We start from the raw sequence: 14,362 nt of genomic DNA on the forward strand, positions 1-14,362 counted from the left end.
ATTTTATTTTTCAGTACTGCATCAGCCTTTTATTTTTAGATAAGCCTAACATAGCTTTGGCCTTTTAGTTTACAAATATGTTGCTCTGTTTATTTTACTAACATTTTGTTAAGGTTTTTTGGTCTGTATTCATGAGGAATATTAACCTGTAATTTCCTTTTTTTTTTTTAATACACATCAGGTTTTTGCTACCCTTATATAATGAGTTGAAAGGAGTACTGTTGTTCCTCATTCTCAGAAATACTTGTATAAGATTGATATTTTTTTCTCTTAAATATTTGCTCAAATTCGCCAGTGACACTATCTGGGCCTGGACATTTCTTTGTTGGAAGGTATTTTGTTTTTTGGGGTTTTTTAAGAATTTTATTTTGAAAAAACTATAGATTTGTTGGACTTTTCTTTTATAATACAGGTTGGAGGGGCACCTGGGTGGCTCAGTCGGTCAAGTGTCTGCCTTCGGCTCAGGTCATGATCCCAGAGTCCTGGAATCAAGCCTCACATTGGGCTCTTCTGCTCGGCAGGGAGCCTGCTTCCCCCTCTCCTCTGTGCCTGCCCGCCTCTCTCTCTGTGTCAAATAAATAAAATCTTAGAAAAAAATAATAAAGTACGGGTTGGTCCCCTGTGCCCTCCATCCACTTTCCCACAATGGTAACATTTTTGCATTACTGTAGTACAGTATCAAATTCAGAAAATTGGTACTGGTTCACTCTATAGACCATAGTCAGATTTCATCAGTTTTTCACGCACTTATTTCTATGTATTTGTGTTTCTGTGTATTTCCATCACATTATATAGATTTGCATAACCAGTATTATAATGATTGTGTACAACTCTTCCATCACCAGAAGGGTCCCTTTTGCTATCCTTTTTTAGGCACGCTCATATTCCTCCAGCATGATTCTTTTGAGATCCATCAACTTTGTTACATGTATCAACAGCTCATTCCTTTTTATTGCTGCATAGTATTTTGTGACATAGATGTACCATATTCAGTTTAACCTTTCAGCTGTTAAAGGACACTTGGATGTTGTCAGTATTTGGCTGTTAGAAATAAAGCTACTAAACATTTAAGCAAAGATTTTTGCAAGAACCTGTTTTCATTTCTCTGGTATAAACGCTCAGGAGTGCAATCCTAGGTCATATGATAAGTACATGTTTAGTTTTTTAAGAAACTGCTGAACTGTTTTCCAGAGTTGCTGTACCATTTTACATTTCCCTGGGGAATATACGAGTGATTCAGTTTCTCCATATCATTGCTAGCATTTGGTGGTGTCAAAATTGTTAGCTTTATCCATTCTGCTAGGTATGTTGTAATGTCTTACTGTGTGGTAATTTGAAGTATGCTTGATGGCAGCGATGAGGAATATCTTTTTGTATACTTACTTGCCATCGGTTTATTGTTTTTGGTGAAATGTCTGTTTTTTATTTAATTGTTGAACTTTGAGTTCTTCATATATTCTAGTCCTTTTTGAGGTGGGTGGTTTGCAAGTACATTCTCCTACTCTTGTGGCTAATCTTTCCCTCTTAACAGAATCTTGCAAAATTTTTAATTTTGTTGAGCTTTGATTTTTGCTTTTGTGGATCATGTTTTTGGTAAAGTCAGATGTAAAACTCTTGGCCAGCCTCAGGTCCTGAAGATACATTCTCTCTCTTTCTCTCTCTCTTTCCCTCTCCTCCTCCTCCTTCTCTTTTTCCTAAAATTTTTATAGTTTTACATTTTATATTGAAGTTTTGGTCTATTTTGAGTTGATTTTTATATAATATATGAAATTCAAGTCAAGATCCACTTTTTTGCCTATGAATGTCCACTTGTTGCCATATAATTTGTTGAAAAGGCTGTCCTTCCTTTACTGAATTATTTTTGCATCTTTGTCAAAAATCAGTTTATAATGTTTGTGTCAATCTTTTTCTGAAATCCCTGTGGTCTTCCCTTGATGTGTGTGCCTATCCATCCCTCTGACAGTACTGCACTGTCAGTACAGGTAAATGGTAAGCATTAACATCAGATAGAATGCTTATTCCTGTTTTAAATGAAAGATTTCTTGCCTTTTCCATATTTTAGCTACTCTTTGCTTTAACATATAAATTTCGTATTCACTTTGTCTATGCCTACAGAAAGCCTTGATAGAATTTTGATAGGAATTACACTAAGATCAAATTGGGGAGAATTAACATTTTTATTATGTTGACTCTTCCAATCTGTGAATACAGTATAGCTCCCCACTTATTTAGGTCTTTTTTAAAATTCCTTTCATTGGCATTGTAATTTTCAGCACATAGATTCTGTACATGTTTTGTTTGATTTATACCTAAGTATAATGTGGTGATTATAAATGGTAATGTATTTTATTTTATTTTAATGGCATTGTATTTTTAATGTTGGTTTCCACGTGTTGTTAGTATATAGAAATGTGTGTTTTGTTTTGTTTTGTTTTTTAATATTTGACCATTTATCTTTTGGCCTTGCTGAACTCACCTTTAAAAGGTTTTTTGTTTTGTTTTGTTTTTTGAGACATCTTGGAATTTTCTGTATAGACAGTCATGTATTCTGTAAATAAGGATAGTTACGCTTCTTTTTAAATTTGTATGCCTTTTATTTCTTTTTTCCTGCCTTATTATGCTGGCTAGAACTTTTACCACTATGCTGAATAAGAGTAGTAAAAGCAAAAGCCTTGACTTGTTTCCGAATTTAGGAGAAAGCATTTATCTTTATTAAGCTTGACATTAGTGTAGTTAGTGCTCTCTCTACAGATTCAGGGAGGTTCCCCTATATACCTTGTTTGTTAAGTTTTATTGTGAATAGGCTTTTGGTTTTTGTCAGATGCTTTTTCTGCATCTGTTGATACAAGCATGATTTTTCTTTATTCTCTATTTGATATGGCACATTGCATTAATGGATTTTCCATTACTGAACCAGTGTTTCATATCTGAGTCATTTCCATTTAGTTCATTGTCAAATTTGACTTGGTAATTGGTTAATGATTTTTGTGTCTAAGTTGATGAAAGATACTGGTCTGTAATTTCTTTTTTTAATGTTGTCTTGGTCTGGTTTTAACATCAAGGTTAATTCTGGCCTCATAAAGAATTAGGAAGTATTCTGTTTTCTAGGAGAGCTTGTGTTAAAGTGGTACTAATTATTTCTTTCTCTTTTTTTTTTAAGATTTTATTTATTTATTTGACAGGTCACAAGTAGGCAGAGAGGCAGGCAGAGAGAGAGGGGGAAGCAGGCTCCCTGCTGATGTGGGGCTTGATCCCAGGACCCTGAGATCATGACCTGAGGTGAAGGCAGAGGCTTAAACTTACACTGAGCCACCCAGGCACCCCGGTACTAATTATTTCTTAAATGTCTCATGGAGTTCTCCCAAGAAACCATCTGGGCCTAGAATTTCCTTTTTGTGGAGGATATTAGTTTCAAATTCAACTTCTTCATGTTTATAAGATTATTAAAATTATCTTTCATATTTGGTGGGTGGTGGTAATTTGTGTTGTTCAAGGAGTTGATCCACTTTATTAAGGTAATCAAATTTATGTGTGCAGAGTTCATAATACTCCATTTTTATCTGTTTGATGTCTGCAGATCTGAACTATCATACCCTTTTTTATTCCTCATAGTGGTAATTTGTGGGGTTTTTTTTTTTTCCCTTTTTTAAACTTGTTAGTCTTGCTTGAGAGGTTTGTTGAAATTACTGATTATATTGAAAAGCCAGCTTTTTATTTCTCTGTTCTTTTCCTGTTTTTAATTTCATTGATTTCTGCTCTTTATTAGTTCCTTCCTTATTGTGGTTTATTTGTTCTTCTTAGTCTAGGTTACTGAGGATAGAAATTGATTGATTTGAGACCTTTCCTCTTTCCTAATGTAACCATTTAGTGCTTTAAATATTATTCTCATCCTTGCTTTAGCTATATCCCATATTTTTATGTTTCATTTTCATTTTTTTATATGTATTTTTTAAGATTTATTTTGAGACTTTCTCTTTGTAATTTAAACAAAATTATATTGTTGAATTTCCAGGGTTTTTGGTTATCTTCCTCATCTCTGTTACTGATTTCTAGTTTGACTCTTTTATAATCAGAGAACTTAACTCTTCCTGACTCCTCTAATACTTTTGAATTTTTGTATTCTGTGTTGGTGGGTGGAATGTTCTATAAATGTTGATTTAGATTCTGGTTGTTGATGACTTTGCAGATTACTAATTTGTATTTCTATGAGTTGCTCAGAGAGAGGGGTGTTGAATCCTCCATAATGGTGGATATGTCCATTCCTCCTTTCAGCTCTATCAGTTTTTACTTTATTTTTGAAGATCTTTTGATTGGTACATATACTTTGAGCCTCAGTATGTCTTTTTGGTGGATTGATCCTTTATAATTATGTGATGTGCCTCTCTGTCTCTGCTGATTTTTTTCCTCCAAAATCTACTCATCTCATCTGTTAATCTTCTTTAACACTTTTTTTTAAATTAAACTTTTTATTGTGGAAATAATTATAGATTGGCATACAGTTGTAACCATTTTTCCCTCAGTGGCAAATTTTTATAAAATATTAGTACAATAAAAAAATATTAGTACAGTATCACAAGTAGGATGCAGTCAAGATACAGAAAAATTCTATCACTACAAGAATTCCTCCTCTTGTTGCTCTTTTATAGGCAGAGTCACACCTATATATCCATACCTTTACCCTATCCCTAACCCCACTCTGTTCCCTTATCCCTGATAACCACCCATCTGTTCTGCATTTCTTTAATTTTGTCATTTCAAGAATGTTGTATTAAGTGAATCACATATAATATGTCACCTTTTGGGATTGGCTTTTTTGACTCAGCCTTGACAATTACCCACATTTTTTTTCCACAATTCAGTAGTTTGTTTCTGTTTATTGATGAGTAGTATTTATTCCTTGATATGGATTCATCAGTCTTTTTAACCATTTGCCTATTAAAGACTTCATGGTTGTTCCTATTTTGGAGCTATTATGAATAAAATTGCTATGAATAATCATGTGCTGTTTTTTAGCTAAACACAAGTGTCCATTTCTCTGATAAATGGCAAGAGTGCACTTGATTGTTTTTTACTGTTGAGTTTGAGAGTTATTTGCATAGTCTAGATACACTACTTTATCTTTCCTCCAATAAATTACTTTTTCATATATGTCAAAAATCAGCTGAGCATATTTCTGTAGGTCTCTTCTGATATTTATCTCCTCCTTTTATCTCTGTCAGGTTTTGCTTCATGTATTTTGAGGCTCTGTCATTTAGTATTACCTTTTTTTTCTTTGCCTTTTTTTCTTTTTTTGTACGTACCCATTTGGAGTCATTATGTCTTTTTTATTTTTATGTAAGGTCCCTCCTTACGATTTGTAATTTTCTTTGCTCTGAATCTAATATCAATATACCATTCTTGTTTTGTTTTGTTTTAATGTTTGCCTGGTATCTTTTTCTGTTTTACTTTCAACCAATCTGTTGCTGAATTTGAAATGAATTTAGAAACAGTTTATGGTTCTTTTTTTTTTTTATCATCCCCTTTGTCAGTCTACCTTATAATTAATATATTTAGACAATTCATATTTAAGGTAATTATTGATACGTTAGGGTTTATTTCTACCATTTTATATTTTCTGTTTCTCTCTTTATGATTGCTTGTTTCTATCTTTTTGCCTTCTATGGGTTATTTAATTACTCATACATTTTTTTTTTTGGACACACTCTTGATTTATTTTTAGCGTTTTTTGGGTTGTATTGTTCAGTATAGTATTCTTCGTGGTTGCTTTGTACATATGTGAGAGTGGTTCAACACGTCTTCCAGTGAAGTACGGAAGCCTTGCTTCCATTTAGATTTCTTTTTTTTCCTCTTTTTTGTTTTTTAAGGATTTTATTTATTTATTTTTTAAGATTTTATGTATTTATTTGACAGAGATCATAAGTAGGCAGAGAGGCAGGCAGAGAGAGGGAGGGAAGCAGGCTTCTCACTGAGCAGAGAGCCCGATGGCGGGGCTCTATCCGGGGACCCTGGGATCATGACCTGAGCTGAAGGCAGAGGCTTTAACCCACTGAGCATCCAGGCGCCCCAGACTTTATTTATTTATTTGAGAGTGAGCAAACATGAGAGGGGAGAGGGTCAGAGGGAGCACAGACTCCCCACTGAGCAGGTAGCCTGATGCAGGACTCGATCCCAGGACTCTGGGACCATGACCCGAGCCAAAGGCAGTTGCTTAGCCAACTGAGCTGCCCAGGTACCCCCCATTTTGATTTCTTTCCCCACTTTTAAATATTGTCTTGAATATTAATGCTGTTATGATTTTTGTATCAGTCATCTCATAGGATTTACAAAATTGATGAGAATGGTAGTCTGTCGTATATACCTATGTTTCTGCTATTTCCATTCTTTTTTCCATTTGCTTTAAGAAAAAGTCCCATCTTTTATTACTCCTTTTAATCATTCTTGAAAGACAGGTCTGGTAATGACAAATTCTTTTAGTTTTCCTTTATCTGGTGATATCTTTATTTTCCCTTTATTGCTGAAGAGTAGTTTTGTTTATGCCATTTGTGGTTCGTTCAGCTTCTTGAATTTGAGGGTTTGTTTTTTGCCCAACATGAAAGTTTTTGGCCATTATTTCTTCAAGTACTTTTTCAGTCCGCTTTCTTTCTTTCCTTTCTTTCTGTGCCTCTAGTACCAATGTCTAGTCATTTGTCATTGTTCCACAGGTACCTGAGACTCTGGTTTGTTTTTGTTTTTTTGTTTTCCAGTTTTCTCTCTTGTTCAGTTTTTTATCTTCTGTCATCTCTATTACTGAGCCCATCCAGTATTTTTCTTTTACCCTGTGTTTTTCAAGTCCATAATTTATGTTTGGCTCTTTTTTTTTTTTTTTAATTATAACTTCTGTTTCTTTCTTGGGATTTCCTATTTCATTTGTGAAACAATAGAACTTAAAATTGTAGAATCATTTTTATGATGACTGCATTAGAATTCTTGTCAGATAATTCTAGCATCTTATTTTTTTTAAAGATTTTATTTGTTTATTTGAGAGAGAGAGCACAGAGGAAGAGGGAGAAGCAGACTCTGCCTGAGCAGAGAGCCCGATATGGGGTCTCAATCCCAGGACTCTGAGATCATGAACTGAGGTGAAGGCAGATGTTTAACCGGCTGAGCCACCCAGGCACCCCAATTCCAACATCTTACTCATCCCAGTGTTGACACCACTTGATTTTCTTTCCTTCGTGTTGTAGTTTTGGATTATGTCCTGGGCATTCTGTCTGTTAGGAGATTCTGGGTCCTGTTTACACTTTTTTACTTTAGCAGGCAGTCATCCTATTCATACTATTCAAGTGTAGCATGCAGGTGCTGGCATACTTTTTGTGGGTTGTAGTTCCAGTGACAAATTTAGTTTTCAGAGCTTTTGTAGCACTGTTCTGTTCTGCTTTATTTATCTCATTCCATGAGGTTCTCCCTGTGGTCCATGATGGTGTTGCTTGAGGGAGGTGAAATTAACAGCTTCCCCAGGCTGAGTTGCACGTGTATCAAGCTCATAGGGCTGGAAAGCTCTTCCTGGGCTCTATGTGTATTATAGCAAGATCCCCCTTGCTGGTGCTTATGGCCATTCAGTGTCTGTGGACTAGGAGGGACTTGAGGCTCCACAAGAAGGGGACCGCTTCCCAGGCCAGCACCTCTTGTGGCAGAAATCCCCTGCCAACTGTGTCTCTGGGTTGAGAAGGAGACTCTCAGGCATGGCTTCTTTTCTTGATTCAATTTAAGTTTTTTATCTTCTGTTTCTGTTATATTATCATTGTGCTTATTTATCTTATGGTTCCTCTAGATTAATTTTTGCTTCCTCAATTTGACATGACTTATTTTTATTTCCAGCTGTTCCCTAGTTCTGTCATATCTTCCAGAATCTTTTTTCATTAATTCTGAAATTCTTCTGAAATTTTGTCCGAAAGTTTTTTTCTAAGTTAGTTGTCCTTTCATAGCCTCTACTGTTATTTAAAACTATTTAGCTTCATTTGAAATTTGTTTACAATTTTCATGTGTTTTATTGGCAGATCTTCTCAGTGTAATCTTATTCTCTATAGAGATATCATTCCTATGCGCACATACACATATTATTCCTCTCTAGTAACTCTTAGTGTTTGTGATCTTTTCTGGTGTGCTTTTTAAGTGAGATGAGTTTTCTCATATTTGGAAGAGGGAGAGATAGGCCAGGGCAGATTTTTCATGCTTCAGCTCTATGCATTTTATTTTTGCAAAATGATTTAAGAAAAAAGAAAAGTACATTTATTTGAGTTTTTCTTGGCCTTTTTATTCTTGATTTGGTGAATTTGGACCTTATTTCCAGCAGTTTCTCCTCAGTTTCAGAAAGGAATTTTGGTGTTCAAGGGCTTTAAGGGCCCAGAGCTTCTGCTGTATACTGTATCATGATCTCCTGCATTTGCCTACAAATTGTGTAACTCTCTTTTAGTTGTCTTCTCAAATTGTCCTGTGATTTCCGGTGGATTGGTGGTTTTGAGGTTCCCTTGCTCCCAGGGCTGTAAGAAACCCATTTGCCTTCCTTTTGCATCCTCACCCACTGACATGGATACCAACTAGGTATTCCAGCTGTCAGTGGTGTGTTTTATTCATTTACATGGAAGGATTTGTGGGGGGATATCTTGTCGTCTAGTTTTGAAGGTGTTATCTATAGGTCTTCCATTTTCCCATCCAGTTAGCTCTGGTTTTACGGGAGAGAGTAGGAAGATTGAAAAGAAAAGCAAAAACAAAATAACTGTCACTGCTACCATCATCTTTCCCAAACCTCTTAATCTGTATTTCTTCTGATTTTCATATCTATTAGTATCCTTATCTGAATCCATTGTTTCCCTGGGGCGTGCAAAATGGTGATAAGGAAAAAAAAGATTTCTTCTGTTAATTCTACATATATACCTGGTGTTCTTTTTCCTCATTGGTGGTTGTTACTTGATTACTGTGTAAAACAGTTTTACTGAAAAGGCACAATAGAATGTAATTAAATATTTTAGAGTAAGGAGTTACTGTAATAATTTGAGTAGTAACAGTTGAGTTTGGATTTTAGTCGGTTTTGTTTTTTGTTTTGTTTTTTGCCTCTTTCTGGATATTGTTTTGAACTCATAGATTTTTATATATTGAGCGTGTTTCACAGTCATTATTCTTAGTGATGTTCATATTGTTTAGTCTTGGTATGCTTCTAACATCACTTCATTTTACATTTTGAAATTTTTAGCTCACCTGGAGCATTTTTAACTCTAGGCCTGAAATAAGCCATTTTTAGAAGAAATTCTTGGGGAATGGCGTCTTTAAAAGTCCGTTTAGGGCACAAGTTGTGACCTTTGTTATTAAACGTTAGTGCATGCAGACTTTTTCTAGGGGACGGAGGAGGAATTTTCATTGTATCCTGGAAATTGCCCCATGTCAAGGTAGAGATATCGTCCATGTTCTTTTGTATGGCTGACTACTGTTACTGTGTGAAAGCAGTATAGATTATTAATATTCCTGGACATAGTGTTTATTTCCAGCATTTTGCTATGAGAAGTAATGTCACAGTGAATCATCTCATACCTGGATTATTCCATACATATGCGTTCCAGATATATACATTTTTTCTTGTTCTTTTGTGTTCTCTATGTCCCTACTAGAAATTTTGGTCATTCCTTTGGTTACTATATAAGTTAACCTTCTGTTTCCGAATTTATTTTGCATATTTCTTGAGTATATTCGAGTATTGTCATTTCTGTTTCAGATTTGTTCATTTCTGAGTTTTGTATTTCTGATTAATGGTGTTCTTTTTGATCTGCTGTTGCATTTTCTCTTCATGTTGGAATATGGGATTTTCCATTTTTCATGACTGAATTTTTCAAATATACTTTTTTCTGCTAGACAATTTAGCTTATTTATTTGCTGAACTTGTTTCATAATTATTTGGATTTTGGAATTCTGTTTCTCCCATTTATGTTTCTATTGGTTGAGGTTTTCCTGGACCTGCTATTAGTAGATCTCATGGTACAGTGGGGAGAAGTTTGGGTGGCATTAGTGGTCTCTTGATTGAATGGGTCCCTCTTTTGTTATTATGGTAACAGCAGTTTCTTTAATATATGGCTATGTGGCCTAGCACCTTCTGATTCTTCAACTCCATCTTGTTTAAGGCCTGAATCTTTCATTAGCTGCTTCCATTACATTATAGCCAGAAGCTACTTTCAGGAGACACCTCTGCCTCCCAGGGTACTCCCCATCACTTCCAGGCATCATGCCTATCTGTCATTTTTTTTTTTTTAATTAATATATAATGTATTATTTGCTTCAGGGGTACAGGTCTGTGAATCATCAGTCTTAACACAATTCATAGCACTCACCATAGCACATACCCTCCCCAATGTCCATAACCCAGCCACCCTGTCCCTCACCCCCTAGCAACCCTCAGTTTGTTTCCTGAGATTAAGAGTCTGTTATGGTTTATCTCCCTCCCCAGTCCCATCTTGTTTCATTTTTTTCCCTCCCTACCCACCACAACCCCCCACCCTGCCTCTCAGATTCCTCATATCAGAGAGATCATATGATAATTGTCTTTCTCTGATTGACTTATTTCGCTTAGCATAATACCCTCTAACTCCATCCTCGTCGTTGCAAATGGCAGGGATTCGGGGTTTTTTTTTTAATGACTGTATAGTATTCCATTGTATATGTATTTATACACACCACTTCTTCTTTATCCATTCATCTGTTGATGGACATCTAGTTTATTTCCATAGTTTGGCTATTGTGGACATTGCTGCTATAAACATTCGGGTACACGTGCCCCTTCAGATCAGTGCATTTGTATCTTCAGGGTAAATACCCAGTCGTGCAATTGCAGAGTTGTAGGGTAGCTCTATTTTCAACTTATTGAGGAACCTCCATAGTGTTCTCCATATTGGCTGCACCAGTTTGCATTCCCACCAACAGTATAGGAGGGTTCCCCTTTCTCCGCTTCCTTGCCAACATCTGTCGTTTCCTGACTTGTTAATTTTAGCCATTCTGACTGGTGTGAGGTGGTATCTCTCACTGTGGTTTTGATTCTACCTGTCATTTCTACCCTGGTACTTTTCCGGGGCCCGCCCTTTTAGCCACCCCATTGCTCTTACCTTTCTTTAGCAGTTTACTCTTGAGGTGAGGGTTTGCCCAGGGTGAAGTCTAACCCATACTATTCTGCACACCCCTGTCTTCTGTATTGCTCTTGTAGGGCTGTGATAGTTTGGGCTCAGGTGTTCATACTTCCAACTTCCATGTCACTTCGGAGTTTGCTCTTCCGTTTTCTTAGTTTTAATCTAAACTTAGGTTATGGGTGTTTTTATCAGATTTCCTTTTTTGATCTGCATAGGTTTTAGGAGATGTGAATGGGATGTGATCCATGAACCTATCACTTAGGGAGAAATGCAGAAGTTTTTTTCTTCATTTTCAGTTTTCTAAATAGTTGCATTCCTAATTCAGAATTTTAATATAGAACATAGCACTTATAGGAAGAGAAGAATTTTTCAGTAAGTGTTTTCATTGTCTAAACTGGTAGTAACCCCAATATTTTAAATTCTAGAGAGAACCAAATAAATAAATATTGTAGACAGACTGGTCAGGGTACCCTTCTATCTGCCTTTTCAGGTGTGGGTGGTTCAGTTAGGCTTCAGAGCACTCCTACAGTGCTCTGATAAGAAGACTTGATTACTACCCATTTGCAGGGGAGCTGTTCTGCCCTGACAGAGAGCTCTGGGCCATAGGAGACTTTCTTCTTGTCAACCACCCAATAGGAATGATCTAGACTGTGGAATGATTTTAATTCTTCCTGAAAGATGCACCTGCAAGTTCCATGTCTAATTTCCTGTTGTTAATGATGTAGTTCTTTATTGTGTTCTCCAGGTGAATGGAAGGTTTGCAGGAACTGAGGAGGGTGTTAGAATATCAGAGTAGAGAAGTGGGAGGACATTGAAGGAGAACCAAGAAGTCTATTAAGCTGCTAACCCTGTCAGAAGTATTGGCATTATACCAATAAAAATGCCCACATTTTAATAATAGAAATTGTATACTGAAATACAAGGATATCAAAAACTAGAATTATAATTACACATGTAGGAAGTGTGACATTCTCTGCCAAGATTCTGGAAAGAGCTTTTCAAATAAATGTTAAAATGTATTCTTTTCTTGAAATTTTTTGAGCTGAGAATTAGTGCATATTGTTAAATTTATGGATACCTCATTATTCATACACGTATGCCAAGATTGCTCTTAATGAACTGCATTTTGTTTTTAGAGTGACTATATAAACAAGCATCATTATAACAACATGACTTTTATCACGTAGATTTTAGGAATGTCAAGGACTAAATCATTGCATATAGCAGAAATACCAGAATTATCCCCATCCCTACTTCCACAGCCTACAAAATCAAGTGTTCTGGTTTATATAAAAAATTGTGCCTTTGTATTACTACTACTACACGTGTGTCTGTGTGTATGTGTATGTGTTTTTATTTTGTCCTTAATTGATATCACTTCCCTCCCCCCAATCTCGTATTTTCAATTTACAGGATTTGAGTTGGGTTTTGTCTTTTATTCCTGATTATATTGTATGATTATACCATAGTTTACATAATTATTTCCTGTTATAGGACACTTCAGTTTACCAGTTATTACTGTTCTAGATAATGTAGCCATGAGCTATGCCTTTAAGTGTTTCCATAAGATAAATTTGCATCAGTAATTTGTAGATCCTTGATCACCAGGAATGAATGTTTAGGGTTTCTGATACTAATTTCTAGGTTATCTCCATAATACAGTTTTAATAAGTCATAAACTTACATTAGTACTAGTTATAAATGAATGCCAAACTAAAATCAGTATTCTATCTTTTCTCATTAGGGAGTTCTGGGAAATCGTTCATTCATTTACAGATGAGCAGAAAAGACTTTTCTTGCAGTTTACAACAGGTACAGACAGAGCACCTGTGGGTGGACTAGGAAAATTAAAGATGATTATAGCCAAAAATGGCCCAGACACAGAAAGGTAATTATTAAATTGTGACTGTATACCGACAACCGTACATTCCATGTCACACGCATGGGAACTGTCCGGGAGCTTCTGAGCACTTTTAAAAGTTTTATGTGGAACTCTCCAAATCACATGAACTGGTAATTCAGAGAATATTTTGCTGCTTTTGTTTGAAGAAATTTTTAAAACACTGGCCTAGTTCAAAGCTATTAAAGGGCTCACTTGATTTTGAATTTTGCAAAGTGATATGATTCATTCAGTTTTTCAGAATTTTTTAAATTGAAAGGTATTATGTAATCCATTTAAGAATGGTTAAATTGAGTCTCAAAATTGTTCAGCACTAGATTTCTTAATCTTAACATTTGAATCAAGTTTCATAATCTTCTTGTTCTTTCTTCATTGTATAAGTTAATGTTTTTGTGAGTAAGGATCTTACATGAACAGTAGCATATTTAAGGGTTTAAATATATAGAAACATTTCTATTAGTATTCCACATTATTTGATGCATAATAGCTTTAATGTAACTTTACGTATATTTGTTATTAAGTCACTTATATGCTCATATTGCCAAGAATATTTCTAACTGGCATTAAAGAACATAGACTTTGAAATCTTTAAAGCCAGGTTTGAGTATTATCTTCATCCTAGAGTAAATTAACTTCTCAATGATGTCAGCTCTGTAGTGGGGATAATGATAGTTTTATTTTGAGAAGATAAAGTTAAATGAGATCTAACAGTTAAATAATATGTGGTATGTCATAATGACTCAGTGGATACAATATGTTATCAGTCATCATCATCATCATTAGGATTGAATAATAAGATAAAAACAAACTGATATTTGGTAGTTGCATAGGAAAAACAAAAAGTTTATGAGTTGCATTAATGTGTACCCTGCATTGCAAACCATCTCAACTATACATACCATTTAAAAGTAGGGGTTTTTTTTACTGCTGAGCATATTCTCCATGATTTATTTTCCTATTTTCCCCTATTCTCTCTGTTTAGGTTACCTACATCTCATACTTGCTTTAATGTCCTTTTACTGCCGGAATATTCAAGCAAGGAAAAACTTAAAGAAAGATTGCTGAAGGCCATCACTTATGCCAAAGGATTTGGCATGCTGTAAAAAAAAATAAATTAATTAATTAAAAAAAAAAAAAGAAGAAGAAGAATGGAAAAAAAAGGAAAAGAAAAATTTTAAATTTTAATAATCATAACAAGAGGGATGAATTTGGTGGTGATAATGTCCCAGTACAAAAAGGCTGTAAGATAGTGAACCACAGTAGTCACCTTATGTCTGTGCCTCCCTTCTTTATTGGGGATATGTGGGCTGGAACAGCA

The 14,362-nt window shown here is 35.2% G+C and overlaps 1 protein-coding gene across 3 annotated transcripts in view; it reads left to right on the top strand.

Moving 5' to 3' along the window:
* LOC111161912 (ubiquitin protein ligase E3A) overlaps positions 1-14,154 on the top strand; it is a 91,160-nt gene extending 77,006 nt beyond the window's left edge. For all 3 annotated transcript variants that reach the window (XM_022525985.1, XM_022525986.1, XM_022525984.1), the window contains 2 exons: positions 12,889-13,032; positions 14,027-14,154. In XM_022525985.1, the coding sequence (XP_022381693.1) occupies positions 12,889-13,032; positions 14,027-14,147 (265 nt within the window). In that variant the 3' untranslated portion in view covers positions 14,148-14,154. The remainder of the gene's footprint in view (positions 1-12,888; positions 13,033-14,026) is intronic.
* Positions 14,155-14,362: the final 208 nt, after the last annotated feature.

Source organism: Enhydra lutris, unplaced genomic scaffold, assembly GCF_002288905.1.
Source record: "Enhydra lutris kenyoni isolate GAN:26980312 unplaced genomic scaffold, ASM228890v2 scaffoldscaffold87, whole genome shotgun sequence".
In the NCBI taxonomy this organism is placed as follows: Eukaryota; Metazoa; Chordata; class Mammalia; order Carnivora; family Mustelidae; genus Enhydra; species Enhydra lutris.